This window comes from Bison bison, unplaced genomic scaffold (assembly GCF_000754665.1).
Source record: "Bison bison bison isolate TAMUID 2011002044 unplaced genomic scaffold, Bison_UMD1.0 scf7180017864379, whole genome shotgun sequence".
Lineage (NCBI taxonomy): Eukaryota > Metazoa > Chordata > Mammalia > Artiodactyla > Bovidae > Bison > Bison bison.
Genome location: NW_011494951.1, coordinates 12209638 through 12233086, shown reverse-complemented (window position 1 = coordinate 12233086; position 23449 = coordinate 12209638). Strand labels below are relative to the sequence as shown.

Below are 23449 nucleotides of genomic sequence, written 5' to 3'. Positions count from 1 at the left end.
CTTCCTGCCTTCAATCTTTCCCAGCATCAGGGTCTTTTCAAATGAGTCAGTTCTTTGCATCAGGTGGCCAAAGTATTGGAGTTTCAGCTTCAACATCAGTTCCTCCAATGAACCCTCAAGAGTGATCTCCTTGCAGTCTAAGGGACTGTCAAGAGTCTTCTCCAACAACACGGTTCAAAAGTATCAATTCTTTGGCACTCAGCTTTCTTTATATTCCAACTCTCACATCCATACATGACTACTGGAAAAACCATAGCCTTGACTAGACGGACCTTTGTTGGCAAAGGTCCCTGCTTTAATGTCTCTGCTTTTTAAGATGCCATCTAGGTTGGTCATAACTTTCCTTCCAAGGAGTAAGTATCTTTTAATTTCATGGCTGCAATTACCATCTGTAGTGATTTTAAAGCCCTCAAAAATAAAGTCTGACACTGTTTCCCCATCTATTTGCCATGAAGTGATGGGACCAGATGCCATGATCTTAGTTTTCTGAATGTTGAGCTTTAAGCCAACTTTCCACTCTCCTCTTTCACTTTCATCAAGAAGCTCTTTAGTTCTTCTTTACTTTCTGCCATGAGGGTGGTGTTATCTGCGTATCTGAGGTTATTGATATTTCTCCCGGCAATCTTGATTCCAGCTTGTGTTTCCTCCAGCCCAGCGTTTCTCATGATATACTCTGCATATAAGTTAAATAAGCAGGGTGACAATATACAGCCAGGTGTCACCAATACGTGAACCGTGAACTTCCAGATGTTCAAGCTGGTTTTAGAAAAGGCAGAGGAACCAGAGATCAAATTGCCAACATCCTTTGGATCATGGAAAAAGCAAGAGAGCTCCAGAAAAACATCTATTTCTGCTTTATTGACTATGCCAAAGCCTTTGACTGTGTGGATCACAATAAACTGTGGAAAATCCTGAAAGAGATGGGAATATCAGACCACCTGACCTGTCTCCTGAGAAATCTGTATGCAGGTCAAGAAGCAATAGTTAGAACTGGACATGGAACAATAGACTGGTTCTAAATAGGAATAGGAGTACATCAAGGCTGTCTTGGTTATCTTCATTCAAATACAAAGGAGAAGCTAATCAATCTTATTCTCATCCTTAATGTTATTTCTAAGCTGCTGCTTCGTGATTCATTTGAGCTTTACACCAGCTGCTCTATTTGGCTGTTGTATTACTGTCAGTACTTCTCTTGTGGACTGACTTTACTTTCATATAACCTGTTTTGTTGATTTAAAAATCCACATAAATGAACTGATTTTCTAGATTTCCCTGATTTCCAAGATCCTGTCATTATCATGCCATCTATTATACATAAAAATGTACTCGACTTCGTCACAAGGTATTCTGTTACTGCACTCTCCAATTCCTTATCTAACATGTCCTCCACTTGCCCTCTCATAGCCTTCAGTTTTCTGTTGCCTATTTAGTTCCACTTGGTAACCTTTTACCTTTTGCTTATAATGGACTAGTTTGACCCCTTCGATGCCTACCTGGAAATCCCATGCCACTGCACCCTTTTTTTTTTTTTGGCACAACTGTATTTAAGCATAAGAAACAACCAGAACAAACCTCCCATATTTGAAATAAGTTATGAACTGTATTCTTCTATATAATAGGCATAGTCCATTGTTCTGGGTCTTTGTTTATGGTTCCTTTACAGTTCTCTTTACTTGAGAGGGAAACGGAGGAACTTGAGTGCATTAAGAGAACATGTTAAGCAGATGAACTGGAGAGACTGCTAATAACAGCACTGGAGAATAGAGAGCAAGTTTAAAATAACAACTGCATTCTACTGAGCAGTCAGATTAGAGAGAGAGGCTCTGACATTACTATGAAGAGTAACTTCAGTTTGGAGAACATGTTTGTGAAACCTGATTAGATGACAAGTATGGAAAAGCATGAGTTTGGTAGAGATGGTCTCATGAAGGTTCTTGTTACTATGTCAAGCCCCCTCTAAATGGTTGAGTTTACATGAGAGAAACATGAGACTGAGCAACCTTAGGGACTAGGCCTCATACATTAATACTTATGGTGGTTGGTGCTAGTGATAAAGAACCTGCCTGCCAATGCAGGAGACATATGAGATGTGGGTTTGATTCCTGGGTCAGGAAGATCCCCTGGAGGAGGGCATGGCAGCCCACTCCAGTATTCTTGCCTGGAGAATCCCAGAGGAGGAGCAGGCTAGTCTATAGTGTTGCAAAGAGCTGGACACAACTGAGGCAATTTAGCACGCATCAATACTTACAGCTAGGGCCTTCAGGCTTAGTTCTAGGATCCCTGTTTCCTAGACATAAAAAATTAGGTTTTCAATCCTAGCTGCCTCAGTGCCTAGGCGCACAATTCCAATGTTGGTCTTATTATTAAATAAACAGTCCACTTGTGAATGAATTGTTTTCCAAATGTTAATTTGCTTTCCTATGTTGTGAACCCAGAAAGTTTTCCCACAATCATTGTAAATTCTAATCACAAAAACCAGTATGACACTTTATATGCCTAAAGTACTATTATCATTTTTAAGAGAAAATGTGTTCACAATTACAATTTAGAAAGCTAGGAACATATATATTTCTATAGGACTAGGGACTTTTCTGGTTCAAATCCAGTGATGATATTCTTATGTATTATACAGGGATTATGGATAGAGGGACAGGAGATAGGGGCACTAGGGAAATGGGGGTAGAGTCTTTTACAGAAGGGGGAGGTGGATAAAGACAGGGCTGGGCAGAAAGGTTGTTGGGACTAGTTAAAGAGTGGTGAATTACCCTTCTTTTTTCTCCTCTACCTCTTCTGTCACTATCTCACCACTTCAAACCCACTGACCAGCTAGAAGTGAGAGATGAGGGGACTGAAGTTGGGTGGGGTGGGGTGGGAACGTAGTCCTAGGAACGAACTGTGGAGTTTGCTGTGGCAAGGCAGAAAGGAAAAGAAATAAATGAACATCTCAGCAGAGATTAAATATGATTTCTGTAAAGAGATAAACAGACAAGGAGCTATATGTACTTCTGTGACTTGCCTGCTACCTAGTACAGTAATCATCATAGATTCTCATCAAAAACAGAATTTACTCAGTAATATAGGAGAAATGTCAACCAGTTTTCAGTTAATTTTTTTCCTGAAGCCTGAAGGAAAGAATCACTAATCTTTGGCTCTTTTAATATGCTCAAGAAAGTATACAAGTCAAAAAATTGTAAAAGAATTCATAACACAGAGGTGGGAAAAAAGAGAAGTATAAAACAGAGAACACCAGCATCCCTCCCCTAACACACACACACACACACACACACACACACACACACACACACACACACAAAGCATGCACTCAGAAGACCCCATGGAGCCTTGGAATGTAGGTGGGTCTGTTTTGAAACATTTAAATTTGAAGGGCTAGAAAGGCCATTGTGAAACCCTAATTTTTAGGCATGATGGTGGTCTAATTCCCTGTTCATTGTAAAGAGCTGCTGGCACATGTCCCCTGAAGGGCTTTCCTCATGCTAAAAATCTGCAGTGGCCTGTATTCATGCTTCCTCACTTCACTGGCAACTGTGATTCAATGCAATGTTTCTCAAATCGTATAGCACATCAAGTGACTGTGGAGCTACAGAAATGAAGATTCTCAATCCCCATCTCAGACCTAATGAAGCATAGTATCTGCAAGCGGGACTCAGGTATGTTCAACAAGCACCAAGGTGATTCTGATGTTCACTGATGTTGAGGAATCACTCCTGTAATGAACAGAACTTAAAAACTGTAATGACCTGCACTTAAGCCTCTGGTCTCTTCCTTTGTGTAATACTGTAGCTGTGTCATCATCTCCATAAGCAAGAATATCCTCATTTTTACAATGGAGAATCATTTTAATTTATAGAAACATTTTAGAAATTAAATGAGAAAAATTCTTTAAGTGTCAAAATATTCGGTGAATTACTGGCATTCTGACCTCCCAGCATCTGCCCTTGTTGTGTTTCCAACACAATACCATCAGCTGCCCAACTGAATGAACTTTCTTTAGGTTGGCTTGTTTTGTCACTGATGCTTGCAAACCACAGGCACTCTGATTAATTTGTTCTATTCTAAATGTTTTCTCCCTTTTGCCTTCCAAATATCCCCATCAAACCTTTATCTTTAAAATCTTTCCTGACTACTTCAGACACCAGTGATCTCTCCTTCAGAATTTATAGCACTTACTGCTTGTCAAGTGCCACTTTAATTCTATAATATTTGAGCATCAATTCTACTGTCCTGTGGCCTTAACTAAATAGGTGGACCTATTATCTTCGAAACTAGGTTGTAAACTCTTTTGAGAAAAGGAGCACACAGTGAATTTTTTATGAAATATCCAAGGTTTCCGTATAGCTATAGTGACTAACATTTTGTCCTGATCATCTCATAGCTTGTATTTCTCCTTAGCCTGAATTCTGTGAGATAGTTTCCCTGCAGTTATCACACAGAACCAGATTTTTCTGCTTTGTGGGTAGTCTGATGTTGAATAAGAGCTGAGTTCTGTGTAAATGACTCCCCACGCACTTTACATGTATAGGGATCACCTCTGTTATGAATTCTCTGGTGTTTACTAAGATCTGACCTCTGTCTGAAGGCTTTGCCGCATTCGTCACATTGGTAGGGTTTCTCCCCAGTGTGGATTCTCTGATGCTGAATGAGGCTCGTGATTCCTCGGAAGGCATTCCCACACTCATTGCATTTATAGGGCCTCTCTCCAGTGTGCACTTTCTGATGTTCCTTGAGGACTGATCTTTGAGTGAAAGCCTTCCCACACTTATCACATTGATAGGGTCTCTCTCCAGTGTGAATTCGTTGATGTTCTATAAGACTTGTCCTCTGAATAAAGGCTTTTCCACATACATCACATTTGTAGGGTTTCTCTCCATTGTGGATTCTCTGATGCTGAGTAAGGCCGCTCTGACTGAAGGACTTCCCACATTCCTTACACTGATAGCATTTTTCTTTGTGGTGGATCTCCTGATGGGAAACAAGGGAGGAGTTATAAACAAAGGCTTTTCCACACTCACTGCACTCATAGGGCTTTGCCCCAGTATGAACTCCTTGATGTTGGGTAAGAATTGAACGCCGACTAAAACTTTTATTACACTGAGTACAATGATAAGGTTTATCTCTTGTGTGGATTTTGAGATGGTGAAAGAGGCCTGCTTTCTGGCTAAAGGCTTTGCCACATTCATTACAGTGGTAGTGTTTCTCTCCTGTGTGAAGTCTCTGATGTTGATTAAGAGCTGACCACTGGGCAAAGGCTTTGCCACACTCATTACATTTATAGGGTTTCTCTCCTGTGTGTATTATTTTGTGTCGAATAAGCACAGTTCTCCCACGGAAAGTTTTTCCACATTCTTTGCATTTGTAGGGCCTGTCTCCAGTATGGGTCCTCTGATGTTCTACAAAACGTGAGTGTTGACTAAAAGCTCTTCCACAGACATCACATACATAAGGCTTTTCTCCTGGACAAATTCTCTGGTGTTCAGAAAGATCTAAGTTCTCAGTCAAACTTACTCCATTTTCATCACATGTAGGTTCTTTATCCTCCCTTGAATATTCAGAAAACTCTCCTGTTTTTTCTTCAGGTTCATATGTTTTTTCATACCTAGCTGGTTGAGACATTTCATTTTCAAATTTGCTAGCTATATTCCCATATGGTTTCATTTCTGGAGAAACTTCTTGCTTTAAATTCCTATACTCATTTCCAGTCTCGATATCTGAAATTAAAAATGGATCATACTCGTTAGTTTCTTATGGTTGAAAAAGGCAACTTTCATTAGGCAACATAAAATTATTCAAATGAAAAATTACAGAAGAACTTAGAGATCTCGCATGACTATAAAATGGCACTAGAATACAGAACTAATAAACTCAAGCACTCCAAAAACTGTTAAGAAAAAGACCAGTAACCAAATAGAAAACTGGGCAAAGAAAAAAACTGATGGCTTCCATGAAAGGAAATAGAACAGCTCTTAAACACAAGAAAAGATGCTCCCCCTCACAATAAGGGAAAAGTAGATTTAAACAATATTGAATATAATTTTCACCTATTGGATTTGCCAAAAGCTTGATGTAACACTGTGCTCACAACATGAAAATCAAACATTGCCAGTAAGAGTGTAAATTGATTCAAGCTTTATTAGAGGGCAATTTGACAATATATATCAAAATTACAAATATATATATAACCTTTGACCTAGTAATTCCACCTAGAAGGAATTTATGCTACAGATATATTCACACATATGGTTATTTATCACAGCACTATTTGTTATAATAAAAGAGTGGGGCCAACTTAAATGTTATTAGCAGGAGAAGACTAAGTTAATTGCATGATATAGCCATATTGTTGTTGTTTAGTCACTAAGTCCTGTCCAACTCTTTTGTGACCCCATGGACTGTAGCTCACCAGGCTTCTCTGCCCGTGGGATCTCTCAAACAAGAATACTAGAGTGGGTTGCCATTTCCTTCTCCAAGGGATCTTCCTGTCCCAAGGAATGAACCCTTGTCTCCTGCATTGGTAGGTGGATTCTTTATCACTGAGCCACCTGGGGAGCCTGATATAGTGATATATTTTAATATTTAGCAGCTGTTAAGAAATAAAAAATGCAAGGTTCTATAATCTTAGTGATAAAGAGAGGAAAATATATTAGAATATGAGAAATATACATATATGGTTAAAAATCTCTAGGACACACAAGAAACTAGTAACAGTGACAACCTATTTCAAAATAGAGGTAAGGAGACCAAATGGCTAGGGTAATTGAGTGGCAGGCAAACTTTTCACTGGGTAACTTAAGGTTATTACTTTTTTCAACAATGTGGATTTTCACCTGTTTTTAGAAAGTAAGTGAAAAAACAGAGAAACTGGAAATAAGGAAGGTACATTCTTTCACCCCTTCACCACTTTGAACATTTTGCCACATCTGCTTTATTACTCTTTCTCTTTACAAGAGTAATATATGTATGTGTGTATATATATATTATATATGTATATACATATATGTATATATATAATACATATATACACATATATGTATTTTTCCCTGAACCATCTGAAAGTTAGCTGAAGAGATCATGGGGCAAAGGTTTATTTACTGAAGGACACAGAATAAATTGCAAGACAGTGGTATTGTCTGGTAGGATAAAGGCTATACATAGGAAGGAAGTCAGTATAGAGGAAAATAACTATCAGAAGGACTAAACTAAGTGTTTTCAAATAAAATACAGCCAGGATTCAGAAAATAGTAACATAAAGAGAAAAAAAGTTTCAGAGTGATAAACCAGGCTGCCTCCGGTCTATGCATGAGCCATCAGAGTTCTTGAGAGACCTTCCTGACTTCCATGCTCACAAACAGCACAAAGTACAAAAGAGTCCCAGGGTCCTACGTTGGCCCCCATCTTCCCCTTCCTCCCAAGATGGGTCTTCCTTCTTTACCTTGCTTCTGTTGGGCTTCAAGTTCTGCAGATTCACACTTTGGCTGGGCTTGCACAGACTGAAGGCATATTCTGGGTTCTTGTTCTGTTCTTAGAGGTACGATCTCCTGTAATTCTTGTTCCTCACTGTGGACTGAGACCTGAGGTAAATGAGATATAGCTTAGAACCTTGCTCTGGTAACATTAAACAAGAATATACTATCCAGGGCACTGGCACCCAGCTCTCTGAAACTTGAAATAAACTTCTTTCCACATAACAGCCTGCCATAATCCTACTCAAGGCCAATACAAATGTCACCTCTTCTGGGAAACCTTCCCTTCCCCAGTTGGAAGTAACTTCCCCTATCTTGACAGTTAAAGTATATTAAATGTACCACTTTTACATTTTTGTCTATGCTCAAAGAAATAGAGAAGTGACAAAGAGAGGGAAAAGAAGGTAAAAAGAGGCAGAGGCAGAAAGAAGTGGAAAGGAATTTATGGGGAAATAAGACAGAAGTGAGAAAGAAGGAAAGGAAGGGGTAAAAGTAAAGGGAAATAATGAAAGAAATGACAAAGAAAGAAGGGAACAAAGGAGAAAGAAAAGAAAGAGGGTATAAGAAGGAAAGAGGAAAGGAAAAAGAGAAATCTCTCATATTCCTAATAGACAATGCTCTTCTGAGGTCCCCATCCCCCTTCTTTCTTTCTCCAAGATCACGACCATCTCAAAAAAATCCTCTCTCCTTCACTTTACCTATCTCCACTCTCTTACTCTTCTCCTTTCCTTCTATCTTAGAGGAAGAAGTCTTTTCTTTTTCAAGGCTTGTATCTCTACTTTTGCCTTCAATGTCATCCCTTTCTGCTTCCCTTTGACCCTTGCTCCTTCAATTAACTCATTTACTCAGCAATTTCAACCACTCTGTAGCTTCCTTTCCTCCATTGGGCCCATTGCCTCTTGCACTTAAAAAAAAGAAAAGAAGGTTTCCCCAGCATGGTAGTATAAAAACAGGAATCGGAATCTAATTACTTACTCTGTTTCTTAGTTTAGTATCGATAGCTCTGTCACCTTAGGCTAGGAATCATTCTGAGATTATATGACATCTGAGATTATATGACATGCATGTAAAGCACCTCACATAGGCATGTGATAGGCCCTCAAATTACTTCCCCATCCCTCTTCAATAGCTTGCCTAGTGGCTCAGACTGTAAAGAATCTACCTGCAATGCAGGAGACCTGGGTTCAATCCCTAAATCAGGAAGATTCTATGGAGAAGGGAATGGCAACCCATTCCAATATTCTTGCCTGGAAAATCTCATGGACAGAGGAGCCTGGCTATAGTCCATGGGGTCACAATGTGTCAGACATGACCGAGCAACTAACACACACACACACATACCCTTCAATGGCTAAAGTTTGTAAATAAAAAATTACCATACACTGACACTATTTCTCTGACAGTTTCATTTTGTAATCTTTCCCTCAGAATAAGAGCCAAAATCAGCAGAATACTATCTCAAATGTACAGAAAAAGATGTTTTGATACTTCAAATTTTGGGGTGTGTGTGCTCAGTCACTCAGTCCTGTTCAACTCTTTGCGGCACCATGGAATATAGTCCAGCAGGCTCCCGTGTCCATGGTATCTTCCAGACAAGAATACTGGAGCTGGTTGCCATTTCCTCCCCTAGGAGATCTTCCCAAACCAGGGACTGAACACACGTCTCCTGAATCTCTTGTACTGCAGGCAGATTCTTTACCACCAGCACCACCTGAGAAGCCTTCAAATTGGGGGGAGAAGAGAGCAAAAAAAGCCCAGTAGAGTGAACTGTGCCTTCTGTCCTTGGATCTTTGACTAGGCCTCATAAACCACTAGCTACCCACAGCAAGCCTCAAAGGAAAGGACTGGTTGGCAATACAAATTCTTCATGACTAAAACCAAGTTACTTCCGCCTACGCCTAAGAATCCCATTCTTTCTTTTGGTTCTCTTCCTACCTCCCTGGCCACTCTCCAGTTTCCAATCTGGTTACTCCCCTGATGCTCTTTTTGTCTCATGGCTTTAAATACCATTCATATTCCGGCAAGTCCCAATTTTGTATTTCTAGAACAGATTTCCACTGCCCACCCCCACTGAATCCCAACTCTTTATATCTAGTTGCTTGCTCAAACTTTCTACTTGGATTTAATGAGAATCTCAAAATTAACACATCTAAAACCTAGCTTTTGATTCCCGTCCCTTTACTCCAAACCTATGTCTCTCTCAATCTTTACTATCTCAGTGAATGACGAATTCATTTTACCTGATGTACGAACCAAAAACCTTGGAATAATCTTTAACTCACTTTCTCTCATATCCTGCAACCTATATAAACACAAATCCTCTCAAGCTCTATCCTCAAAATGTATCAGAATCCAATTACATTTTGCCACTTCCAATGCTATTATTCTAGTCAGGCACCAGCATCTCTTGCCTGGATTACTGCTTATAGCTATAGCCTCCTCAACTGGTTTCCCTGCTTCTAACTTTGTTCCCTATGTTCTCCTTCCCCACCCCCAGGCCCAGTGTAGAACTTTCGCAACATAGAAGCTAGAGTGATTATGTTAAAATTAAAAACTTTAAATTGGAATTGAACGTCAGACTGGGGCTTCCCTGGTGGTCCAATGGCTAAGACTCTGCTCTCAATGCAGGGGGCACAGGTTTAACCCCTGGTGAGGGAACTAAGACCTGCATGCCACATGGTGTGGCCAAGAAAAAAGAGCAGCAACCCTCTACACTTTTTTCACTGGTGCATTCCCAGTGCCTAGTAAACAACAGATGGCCAATAAATATCTGCTGAATGATGCTGCTACTGCTGCTAAGTCGCTTCAGCCGTGTCCAACTCTGTGCGACCCATAGACGGCAGCCCACCAGGCTCCCCTGTCCCTGAGATTCTCCAGGCAAGAACAACGGAGTGGGTTGCCATTTCCTTCTCCAATGCATGAAAGTGAAAAGTGAAAGTGAAGTCACTCAGTCGTGCCCGACTCTTAGCAACCCCATGGACTGGAGCCTACCAGGCTCCTCCATCCATGGGATTTTCCAGGCAAGGGTACCAATTCACTTTCCCCTATGATCTTGAACTCAGGAGTGTTTCCGTTATACTAGTCTTTCAAGCTTGAAAATCCCTAGTGCTTAGCCTAGAATAGACTGCTGAGTAGAGTTCTCCATTCTTTCTTCCTTCTTTATACCTCCATCTGTATAATTTTCAATTAATTTCATGCAAAGATGGGCTCGATGAAGGACAGAAATGGTATGGACCTAACAGAAGCAGAAGATATTAAGAAGAGGTGGCAAGAATACACAGAAGAACTGTACAAAAAAGATCTTCATGACCAAGATAATCACGATGGTGTGAACATTCATCTAGAGCCAGACATCCTGGAATGTGAAGTCAAGTGGGCCTTAGAAAGCATCATTACGAACAAAGCTAGTGGAGGTGATGGAATTCCAGTTGAGCTATTTCAAATCCTGAAAGATGACGCTTTGAAAGTGCTGCACCCAATATGCCAGCAAATTTGGAAAACTCAGCAGTGGCCACAGGACTGGAAAAGGTCAGTTTTCATTCCAATCCCAAAGAAAGGCAATGCCAAAGAATGCTCAAACTACTGCACAATCGCACTCATCTCACACACTAGTAAAGTAATGCTCAAAATTCTCCAAGCAAGGCTTCAGCAATATGTGAACTGTGAACTTCCAGATGTTCAAGCTGGTTTTAGAAAAGGCAGAGGAACCAGAGATCAAATTGCCAACATCCTCTGGATCATGGAAAAAGCAAGAGAGTTCCAGAAAAACATCTATTTCTGCTTTATTGACTATGCCAAAGCCTTTGACTGTGTGGATCACAATAAACTGTGGAAAATTCTGAGAGAGATGGGAATACCAGACCACCTGACCTGCCTCTTGAGAAATCTGTATGCAGGTCAGGAAGCAACAGTTAGAACTGGACATGGAACAACAGACTGGTTCCAAATAGGAAAAGGAGTACGTCAAGCTGTATATTATCACCCTGCTTATTTAACTTCCATTCAGAGTACATCATGAGAAACGCTGGACTGGAAGAAGCACAAGCTGGAATCAAGATTGGCGGGAGAAATATCAATAACCTCAGATATGCAGATGACACCACCCTTATGGCAGAAAGTGAAGAGGAACTCAAAAGCCTCTTGATGAAAGTGAAAGTGGAGAGTGAAAAAGTTGGCTTAAAGCTCAACATTCAGAAAACGAAGATCATGGCATCCGGTCCCATCACTTCATGGGAAATACATGGGAAAACAGTGGAAACAGTGTCAGACTTTGTTTTTTGGGGCTCCAAAATCACTGCGGATGGTGACTGCAGCCATGAAATTAAAAGACACTCCTTGGAAGAAAAGTTATGACCAACCTAGATAGCATATTGAAAAGCAGAGACATTACTTTGCCAACAAAGGTCCGTCTAGTCAAGGCTATGGTTTTTCCTGTGGTCATGTATGGATGTGAGAGTTGGACTGTGAAGAAAGCTGAGCGCCGAAGAATTGATGCTTTTGAACTGTGGTGTTGGAGAAGACTCTTGAGAGTCCCTTGGACTGCAAGGAGATCCAACCAGTCCATTCTGAAGGAGATCAGCCCTGCGATTTCATTGGAAGAAATGATGCTAAAGCTGAAACTCCAGTACTTTGGCCACCTCATGCGAAGAGTTGACTCATTGGAAAAGACTCTGATGCTGGGAGGGATTGGGGGCAGGAGGAGAAGGGGACAACAGAGGATGAGATGGCTGGATGGCATCACTGACTCAATGGATGTGAGTCTGAGTGAACTCCGGGAATTGGTGATGGACAGGGAGGCCTGGCATGCTGAGATTCATGGGGTCGCAAAGAGTCAGACACGACTGAGTGACTGAACTGAACTGACTGAATTCTTACCTAAGATATGCCTCTTCCTTTGCAGTCACACTTTCATGATCCTATTTTCAACTTAGACCTTTTTGCCACATGGTCCTTCCCTCTTCAGGCTTTGTACTTCGATGCTACATTATACTTCCGTTTCATTAGCACTGTGATTATCTAGCAGTATCCTTCAGCCACTAGATGCCAGTGATACCTCTCAATGTTAGGACAACCAAAAATGCCCCAAGACACTGCCAAATGCTCTTTGAGGTACTGAAAAATGTCCCACGACATTGCCAAATGCCCTTTGAGGTACTGGTTGAAAAGCACTGTCTTTATCAATGTTAAAACAAAACAAAATGGTTCAACATAATTTGCCTCATTTTTTTTTTTTTTTCTATCTTATCTTGGTTTTAGTAAAACTCACTTAGACTCAGAGAGAACAGATTAGGAGCTTCTGTCCTACAGAATGAAATCTAAACTCCAGAGGTTGATATTCAAGGTCCTCCAGTCTCTGTTTTCAACTCTTCTACTGACATCTCACCTTTTCAACTCAACTGGGCTTTTAACCACTCAAAGAAACATGGGTCCCCTCCATGCCCATCCCCCCTAATTTTCCACTCTGCTCCTACATCTCATTCCTGAGATGGTGACTTTGATTTCTCAATCTTTTAATCCTTTAATGGAGACAAGGCAGAGGATATATCTGCAAAACCTTATTTCTTAATTACTTGTGTTGTACAGAAACGATGTCCCTTTCAAGAGGCTGCTGCCCACCCTTTAATCATCTAACATTTTCTCTGTACTAGAAGTCTGTTTCTGGACAGCATTTCACCAAACAGAATTTTGCAGCTTAATAAAGAAATACACAACCCTTCCACAAAAAAGATATAAATAAGTTAGGATTACATTAACCAACGTCTGTGACACTCAGGCCCCTTTCTGATGCACCAATTTTGTCAAGGATACATTTTGTGAAATAGTATTAGACTTCATTCTGGCCCAGAAATCCATAATTCACTTCTCAGACACCACGTCTATGTTCTCACCTGATATCCTGGCTCATCCAACTCTCTCTCTAAATCCTCCAGCACAGTCACCACCTCTTCCCCACTCTCTGGATGCTGTTCCTGGACCCAGGCTTGGAGCTCCTCAGGCAAGATGGTCAGGAACTGCTCCAGCACCAGTAGTTCCAGAATCTGCTCTTTGGTGTGGGTCTCTGGCTTCAGCCACTGATGGCAAAGTTTCCGGAGTCGGCTCAAAGCCTCACGGGGCCCAGATGTTTCCTGGTAGCAGAACTGCCTGAAGTACCGTCGGAAGACCTCCCTACTGTGGGCGGTGTTCTTTTGAAGGTTCTGATCCTGTGTAGTGGCATATTTATGCTCCTCCTCCAGCTCCTCTTCCTCTATCTTTACTTCCAAAAGTTCTTCCCGGTCCTTCATGGCCTGGATAGACCAAGTATATGCCATCATTGCTATACAAAAGCTTATCAATGCTTCAAGCAAGATCTCCTGTGTCGTTTTTTTTCTGGCTGGAACTGAGGGAGAAGCTATCATCATTAACCCAAACTACACCATAAACAAAAATTGCAAATTCTAAGAATTTAAATATGCACCTCGAAAGCTGCCTCCAGGGTAATCTACTATACTCAGAGAAATGCTCTGATAAAAAAGACTCAATAGACTAATTTAAAGAAAAAGAATAAGTAAAAGGTGCTAAGTTGTTTCAGGATTTTCAGGACAAGAAAAGTAAGACTAAGAAGGAAATATTTCCACTTAGTAATAGAAAAAAGGAGAATTAAATGGAATAAACAAACATTTACAGCAAACAAATTATAACAAAAAGCTGAGACATCATTGAGTAGTTTCTTTTTAAATTCTTTAAAAACTCAGATGATGCATAATGGGAAATCACTGTCATAAAAGCTGCAGTTACATGAATTTATTTCCGCAGGGACTTAATCTCTCTGCTCCTGATTCTTTATTAAGCAAAAAAGCTGGAGACGTTGTTTTTTCAGGCCCTCTTCTACCCTAGTACCTGTAATTCTAAATATAAAGGGATGCTTGAAAAAGAGGCCCTAGGACGTGGGTCAGCGCCTGTGACCGACGAGTGTTTGGAAATGTCAGATGGCGCAGAATCAAGAAGGGTACACAGCGCGAGGCAAGCCCAGGAGGTATGAGGCGCACAGCCGGGTCTCCCCCTCATCCCGGGCTGTGACCCCCCTTCTCAGAGGGCTGGGGGCTAGCTTCTGCCTCAAGTAGCTTCTCGCGGACCCACCTGGGCAAGTGAGCACCAGAGGATGCCCCGCTCCAGCCTGGCCCGAAGACGGCCAGCAGCCCACCCGCCGCGTTCGCAGCAAAAGCTCGCTCAACCGCAGCCCCAGGAGGCCAGCAGAAGTTTCCCTCCCGGATTCAAGGGGGTGAAGTCTCTAACGATTTCCGAACCGGAACCCACCAAGAGCGACCCACAAAGGCCGGAAGCGGCCAAGGAGTACGGAGCATCTGGTCACTTCCGCCGCCACTCTAGGAAGAGTGAGCTTGCTACTCGGTAGTTCTCCCGTGCACTCTCGAGAGGTGACTACGGAGGATTCACAGGCCCGCAGTTTGACGATAGTTTTCGCCTTCTGCTAGTCTTCCGCTTGCTAGTATCCCCATTCCTCCCAACTGATGGGTGGTCGAGGCATGGCGAGCCTATCTGAGCTAGGTAAATCCTATGCTTTTTCACTCACGTTTATTTGGGTTTCAGCACCCTTGATATTAAAGATGTCTCAAAGGGATTTCTCCTGAGGTCTTCCAGACTCAGGAGGGGACCTCTTCTACACACTTCTCAAGGGTCAACCTGGCGGTTTCTGCTTACGTTTCCACCTTCTACAGTTCCCTTTTATGCGCTAATGATAATGGGTATACATCTGAAAACCCATTGAGTTCAATGGGAAAACTAAAAGATAATTTAGTAAAAAGAGTCCGACTCCACTGAGCGACTTCACTTTCACTTTTCACTTTCATGCCCTGGAGAAGGAAATGGCAACCCACTCCAGTGTTCTTGCCTGGAGAATCCCAGGGATGGGGCATCCTGGTGGGCTGCCGTCTATGGGGTCGCACAGAGTTGGACACGACTGAAGCGACTTAGCAGCAGCAGCAAAAATATAAAATTAACACACTGAAAGCAGTACTTTCCAATGTGCAAATAACCAGTGATAAAGTTACAAGATATAATGTAAGAGAATACCTAATTTATAGTAACAACAGCAGCAGCAACAACAACAAGAGAAAGAAAGAAAATAAGTGGGACTAAGTGTAGGGAAAAAATTGCAAAACCGGTATGGGGAAAACCTCCTGAAAGGCCAAATGTATAGTTAGACAAATAGAAAGCCACATGCTAAAAAGACGGTTCAAAAGACTCAACAAAGAAGTCAATCTTCTAAAATAAAAGTATCAACAAATACTGTTCTAGAGTTAGACAAATTGATTATAAAGTTCAAATGGGAAAATAGGAATAGCCATGATACCCTCTGAAGAACAATAGTGAGGGACATACTAATCAGATATCACCACACCTTATAAAGTCCCTACAATTGAGTGTGATACTGTGTAAGAACAGACAGAAACGGACCACACCCCAGGATTCTTGCCTGGAGAATCTCATGGACAGAGGAGTCTGGCTGGTTACAGTCCATTGGGTCACAAAGAGTTGGACATGAGTAAGTATGCACGCACCACGCACTAGACCGAGGTACATATGGATATTTAGTAAATGATGGTGGCATCATGAATCAATGGGGGAAATGAAGGGCTTGTAGATAAGTTGTATTAGGACAACTGATAGCCATTTGGTCAAAAGTAAAATTGCATTAATATCGCCCATCACATATCACAATCAGGATAAATTCCAAATGGATCAAAAAAACAAATGTAAAAAATATACCTATAAATGTATTAGAAGAACATGAGTAATAATTCAAACATCTGGGAACAGGAAACCTTGCCTCAATTTCCAAAAGCAATAAAAAAAATAATAATAATAATAAGTAAATCTGCCTAAAAATAAAATGGATTGGTTATCAAAAAATACCACAAAGAAAAGTCAGAAGAAAAATAATACACTGGAAAAATGTTTGCAACATATCACAAAGGACTAATATCCTAAATATATAAAGGGTTCCTAAAATATTTCCTAAAAAGAAAATAACTGAGGACTTCCCTGGTGGTCCCGTGGCTAAGACACCGAGCTCCCAATGCAGGGGGCCTGGGTTTGATCCCTGGTTATTGAACTAGATCCCCACATGCCACAACTAAGAGTTCACATGCTGAAGTAAAGATCAAAGACCTCACGTCCCTCAACTAAGACCTGGCCCAGTCAAATAAATGAAATATTTTTTAAAAATAAAAGAGAGAAAAAAAGAAAAAACCAATAACCCAATGGAGAAAATAGACAAAGGAAATGAAGAGCTGACAGAATAAGAAATTGTAGCAGTGCTCAAATGTCTGTAAAGATGCTCAACTTCACTCTAAATATAAACATACAAACTAAAATCTACACTCAAGTACCATTAGTCATTTTATCAGACTGGAAAAAATTCAGAAGTTTGACAATATACTCTATTCATGAGGAAAGAGGAGCTCTTATGCACTCTTAATTGGAACACAAAATAGTACAGCCCCTATTTGGAAAAATAATAAAATGTAGCAAAATTGCTTACATAAGTTTATTCTTTGTCCCTGCAATAGAAATCCATCCGAAAGATATATTGACAAATCTACAAAATACATATGCACAAGGTTATTTATTTAGATAGTCAAGCTAAAAGACTGGAAACAAACCTAATGTCCATCAATAAGTGACTGACTGAATAAACTGTGGCATGACTACTGAGGCAGCTATAAAAAGAACGAGAAGTATTTTGAGGTACTGCTATAGAGTGACCGTTGGGTGCTGACAGCAGACTACTGGCAGTAGGTAGAATAATGACACCACCTGCTCCACCCTCACCAAGAAGTCTACTGCTCACCTAATCTCCAGAGCCTGTGAATTTATTATGTTACCTGGCAAGAGGGATTCAGGTTGCAGATAGAATTCATCTAATTCTATCCAACTGACCCCAAGGTAGGTTTTCTTAGTTGAGAGTTAACTTTTTTCTTCCAATAAAGCTTGATTTCTGCACACTGAAACTTGAATTCAATATTACTTTCTCTACTCACAAAACACTATGCTTATATTTTGCTTTTTAAAGTTAAATTTTATTTTAATATAATTGTAGATTCATATGTTTTAAGAAAGAATGCAGAGATCTCATTTACTCTTTACCAAGTTTCTACTAATAGCAATATCTTGCAGAACTATAGTACAGTCACAACCAGAGCATTGTTACAGTCAAGATACAGAACATTTCCATCACTACATTAATCCCTTTTATGAACACACCTAATTCCCATCTTCTCATTAATGACTGGCGACCAGGACTCTGTTCTCTGCTTCTATAATTTTGCCATTTCATATTTATTTTTTCATTTGTTTTCTTTTTTGACAGAATTGTGCAGCTTGTAGGATCTTAGTCTCCCAAATCAAACCTGATTTGATCACTGCAGGCACTCTGCAGTGAAAGCACGGAGTCCTAACCACTGAACTGTCAGGGAATTCCCATATTTCTCTATTTTCTTTTTCTTGGCTTCCTGTAGGTTACTTCAAGAAGAAGTCATTTTTCCTTTTTTAACTGCATTTTGATTTATCTATTTTTGATATTTTGTTGTTGTTCAGTTGCTAACTAGTGTCCAACTCTGTGACATCACGAATAGGCTCCTCTGTCCTCCACCATCTCCCAGAGTTTGCTCAAACTCATGGCCATTGAGTCTGTGATGCTATCTAACCATCTCATTCTCTGTCGCTCCCTTCTCCTCCTGCCCTCAATCTTTCCCAGCATCAGGGTCTTTTCCAGTGAGTCATCTCTTCACATCAGGTAGCAAAAGTATTGGAGCTTCAGCACCAGTCCTTCCAAGGAATACTAAGGGTGAATTTCATTTAGAATTGACTGGTTTGATCTCCTTGCAGTCCGAGGGACTCTCAAGAGTCTTCTCCAACACCACAGTTAAAAAGCATCAGTTCTTCAGCACTCAGCCTTCTTTATGGTCCAACTCTCACATCCGTGCATGACTAGTGGAAAAACCAAAGCTTTAACCATATGGAACTTTGTCGGCAAAGTGAGGTCTCTACTTCTTAATATGCTGCATAGATTTGTCAGTGTTTCTTCCAAGGGGCAAGCATCTTTTAATTTTGTGGCTGCAGTAATCATCTGTAGTGATTTTGGAGCCCAGGAAAATAAAATCTGTCACTGCTTCCACTTTTACCATCTTTGGTAAATCTTTTTGTACACTTTTTTTTTTAAGTAGTTGCTCTAGGTTTCCAGTTATATGTACACACTTATCACGTTCTATTGGTAGCATCTTTTTACCAATTTGAGTGAAGTATAGAAACCTTACTTTCCTTTACATCTCTTGCCCTTCCCACTTATAATTCTCTTAATTAGATATTTCCTCTAAATATATTTAGCACCACAGCAGACAAAATTACAATTTTTGCTTCAACAGTTAAACATAATTTAGAAAAATCAGGAGAAGTAGGAAAGCTTGCTGTATTTACCCATATTCTTTCCTGATTATTCTCTATTTAGAGATTGTCCTTTTGCCATTTTTTTTAAATGTAGGTTTCCTGGTGACAAATTCTACATCTTACTCATCTGAGGATGTCTTGATTTTTCTGTTCACTCCTGAAGGATATCTTCACCAAGTACAGGATTCTGGCTTGATAGTTTCTTTCTTTCAGCTCTTTAAAAATACCATGTCAGTCTCTTCTGGCCTCATCACTCGTAAGAAATCCACTGTCATTTGAATTTCTTCCTACAGATGTCATTTTTCTCTGGCTGCTTTCAAAATCTTTTCGCTGTCTTAGGGTTTGGGTAGTTTAATTGTGATGCTGTTTTGAAAGGATTTCCTTGGGTTTGTCCTGTTTCCATTTTGATCACCTTCTTGAATCTGCAGGTTTACTTCTCTTGCCAAAATTGGTAACTTTTCAGCCACTATTTTAAGTAGTTATTAAGCCCCATCCTCTTTGGGACTTCATTGATATGATCATTACATCTTTCTACAGTTGCACAAATCCCTGAAGTTCTTTGTATCACTGAACTAGTTTCCTTTGGCTTCTATAACAAATTACCACAAACTTGTGGCTTAAAACAACAGAAATTTATTCTGACAATTCTAGGGGCCAGAAGTCTACACTCAAGGCTCTGTCCAGAGACTCTGAGGTAGAGACCCCATTTCTTGTCTCTTCCACTCCTGGTCATCCCTTGGTGTCCCTGGGGCTTGAGGTCACACCACTCCAATCTCTACCTGCATCTTTACATCACCTTTTTCTGTGTGTCTAATTTCCCTCTGCCTCTCTCTCATAAAAATATTTATTATGGCATTCTGGACCCTTTCTGGATAATTCAGGATAATCTCCTTTTCTCAAGATCCTTAATCACTTATTTTGCCATATAAAATAATATTCACTGTTCTGCCACATAATATTTTTAGGTTCTGGTGATTAGGAAGTGAACGTATCTTTGGGTGACTATTTTTTCAGCCTACTACCCTCTGTTTCTCCTTTTCCCCATCTCCAGCTTATTTTCTCTGTTGTTAGAATTGGGTTATTCCTGTTGTTTAGTCTTCTAGTTCAGATTTTCTCTAGCCTCCATCCTGTTGTTAAGGCCACCCACAGAGCTTTTAATATTATAACTGTATTTTTCAGTTCTCAAATTTCCACTTGATTTTTTTTTTACATTTTCTATTTACTTTCTAGGACTTTCTATTTCCTTGCTGAGGGTTTCTTTCTATATTTTCACTTCTTTTATATGTGTTCACAATTTCCCATTGAAGCTTTTTTAAAAAAACGTTTATCTGGCTGCACCAGGTCTTAGTTGCAGTACACCGGATCTCTGATTTTCTTGCAGCATGCAGGATCTTTAGTTGCAACAGAAGTGACGTGAAGTCACTCAATCGTGTCCAATTCTTTGCAACCCCATGGACTATAGTCCACCAGGCTCCTCCGTCCATAGGATTCTCCAGGCAAGAATACTGGACTGGGTTGCCATTTCCTTCTCCAGGGAATCTTCCCGACCCAGGGATCGAACCCAGGTCTCCCGCACTGCAGGTGGATGCTTTAACCTCTGAGCCACCAGGGAAGCCCCTAAGTTGCACTATGTGAGGTCTAATTCCCCTACCAGATATTGAACTGGAGCCCTCTGCATCAGGAGAGAAGTCTTAGCCACTGGACCACCAGGAAAGTCCCTCATCGAAGCTTTTTTTTTTTTTAATCATGATTGCTATAAATTTCTGTTAATTCTAAAACCTCTGTTAATTCTAAAACCTCTATTCGCTTGGTGTTGGCATCTCTTTTCATTCCATTTGCGATCTTCCTGGTTCTTGGTATTTCGGATTTTTTATTGCTATTTTGTACTGTGTTATGAGACTGGATCTTAATTAAACCTTAGGTTTTAGCTGGTTTTCCCTGAAACTACTGTGGCAGGGTAAGTAGGGAACGGTGACACTAAGGCAACGTCAGAAAAGGGCCAGTGAGGTCCGGACTTCCACCATCACTCAGCAATAACTAATCAGCACTCACACAGTGTCTGTGGTGACCACATGAAACTCAGAATTTCTACCCCTACCCAACAGTAAGGAGAACCTAAATGGCAATCAAGTAGAAACTTGGACTTCTACATTTACCTGACAGTAATGAGCTGCCACCCTCCTCTACTTCCCCTGCCACACTTTTGAATCTGTTTTCTTAGCCACAGAAATGAACGAGCACTTCCCTTTGCTTTGCAAAACTGTGAGGATCGCGTTATAGTTTTTATTTTTTTAAGAACTAAACCTCTACAAATATGTAATCATGACCATTACTCTAAGAGCTTTTCATGAAAACTGAGAAACTGCTCAGTTAAGTTCACGAAAAGTATAAGAAACCATCTTTTAGCCTTAAGGTCCATCAACCGATGGACACTGGAGGAGTTTCCCCACTAGTAAATGCGTCTCCTTCGAAAACCAGATGGTGCACACAGACCCAGCCCTGTACCCTGTTTGTGTTTAGCTCTCTGCATCGCCGAAACTTACAGAAGCTCCAACATGGAAGAGTCCAGTCCTGAGGGATCTATGTAAGGCAAGGAAGAGGAACCCAAGCCAGGCCTAGGAAAAGAGGACAACACCCCCAATCCAGCCCCAAGATCTCTGCAGAAGTAAATGGCAACCCACTCCAGTATTCTTGCCTGGGAAATCCCACAGACAGGGGAGTCCGGCAGGCTCCAGTCTGTGGGGTCTCAAAAAGAGTTGGACGTGACTTGGCGACTAAACCAAAAATGGAGCATCCAGCCTCGGGATGAACCAGGTTTCCACCTACTCCAGTTACAGTCCTGAGTCAACCAAGGAAAGGGGTATTTAAGCCACAGCTCACACCAGGAACTGGAAATACGTCACAACACTCAAACGCATCTCCATCGGTTCCTCAGCCGCCTCTCTAGGAAACTCAGAGGACCTGTCATTTTCGTGGTTGGTCTGGCAACTGAGTTAAATTCACCCATTCCAGTCCATCTTAGTTCGCTGATTCCTAGAATGTCGACATTCACTCTTGCCATCTCCTGTTGAACCACTTCCAATTTGCCTTAATTCATGGACCTGACATTCCAGGTTCCTATGCAATATTGCTCTTTATAGCATCGGACCTTGCTTCTATCATCAGTCGCATCCACAACTGGGTATTGTTTTTGCTTTGGCTCCATCCCTTCATTCTTTCTGGAGTTATTTCTCCACTGATCTCCAGTAGCATATTGGGCACCTACTGACCTGGGGAGTTCATCTTTCAGTGTCCTATCTTTTTGCCTTTTCATACTGTTCATGGGGTTCTCAAGACAAGAAACTCAAGTGGTTTGCCATTCCCTTCTCCAGTGGACCACGTTCTGTCAAACCTCTCCACCGTGACCCGTCCATCTTGGGTGGCCCCACATGGCATGACTTAGTTTCATTGAGTGAGACAAGGCTGTGGTCCATGTGATCAGATTGGCTAGTTTTCTGTGAGTATGGTTTCAGTGTGTCTGCTTTCTGATGCCCTCTTGCAACACCTACCACCTTACTTGGGTTTCTCTTACCTTGGACATGGGTATCTCTTCACGGAAGCGCAGCCACTTCTCGTTACCTTGGATGAGGGGTATCTTCTCACGGCCACCCCTCCTGACCTTGACCATTATATCTACTACTGTGGGCAGGAATCCCTTAGAAGAAATGGAGTAGCCAACATGGTCAACAAAAGAGTCCAAAATGAAGTACTTGGATGCAATCTGAGAAAAGACAGAATGATCTCTGTTCATTTCCAAGGCAAACCATTCAATATCGTGGTAATCCAAGCCTATGCCCCAACCAGTAAGGCTGAAGAAGCTGAAATTGAACGGTTCTATGAAGACCTACAAGACCTTTTAGAACTAACACCTAAAAAAGATGTCCTTTTCATTATAGGGGACTGGAGGCAAAAGTAGGAAGTCAAGAAACACCTGGAGTAACAGGCAAATTTGCCCTTGGAATACGGAATGAAGCAGGGCAAAGACTAATAGAGTTTTGCCAAGAGAATGCACTGGTCATAGCAAACACCCTCTTTCAACAACACAAGAGAAGACTCTATACATGGACATCACCAGATGGTCAACACCGAAATCAGATTGACTATATTCTTTGCAGCCAAAGATGGAGAAGCTCTATACAACAGCAAAAACAAGACCGGGAGCTGACTGTGGCTCAGATCATAAACTCCTTATTGCCAAATTCAGACTTGAATTGAAGAAAGTGGGAAAAACCATTAGACCATTCAGGTATGACCTAAATCAAATCCCTTATTACACAGTGGAAGTGAGAAATAGATTTAAGGGACTAGATCTGATAGACAAAGTGCCTGATGAACTATGGACAGAGGTTCAAGACACTGTACAGGAGACAGGAATCAAGACCATCCCCATGGAAAAGAAATGCAAAAAAAGAAAAATGGCTGTCTGAGGAGGCCTTACAAATAGCTGTGAAAAGAAGAGAAGTGAAAAGCCTAGGAGAAAAGGAAAGATA

At 41.0% G+C, this 23449-nt stretch overlaps 1 protein-coding gene across 6 annotated transcripts in view; it reads right to left on the bottom strand.

The window, feature by feature from the left end:
• LOC105001153 (zinc finger and SCAN domain-containing protein 12-like) overlaps positions 1-23449 on the bottom strand; it is a 64923-nt gene that overhangs the window by 31245 nt on the left and 10229 nt on the right. For 2 of the 6 annotated variants that reach the window (XM_010857320.1, XM_010857315.1), the window contains exons 1-4: positions 14595-14773; positions 13367-13854; positions 7448-7586; positions 4586-5726 (exon numbers count right to left, since the gene is read on the bottom strand). In XM_010857320.1, coding sequence (XP_010855622.1) covers positions 4586-5726; positions 7448-7586; positions 13367-13789 — 1703 coding nt within the window. In that variant the 5' untranslated portion in view covers positions 13790-13854; positions 14595-14773. Of the gene's footprint in view, positions 1-2188; positions 5727-7447; positions 7587-13366; positions 13855-14594; positions 14774-23449 lie in introns of those variants that run through there. The other 4 variants (XM_010857319.1, XM_010857316.1, XM_010857313.1 and 1 more) reach the window with 4 other exon arrangements.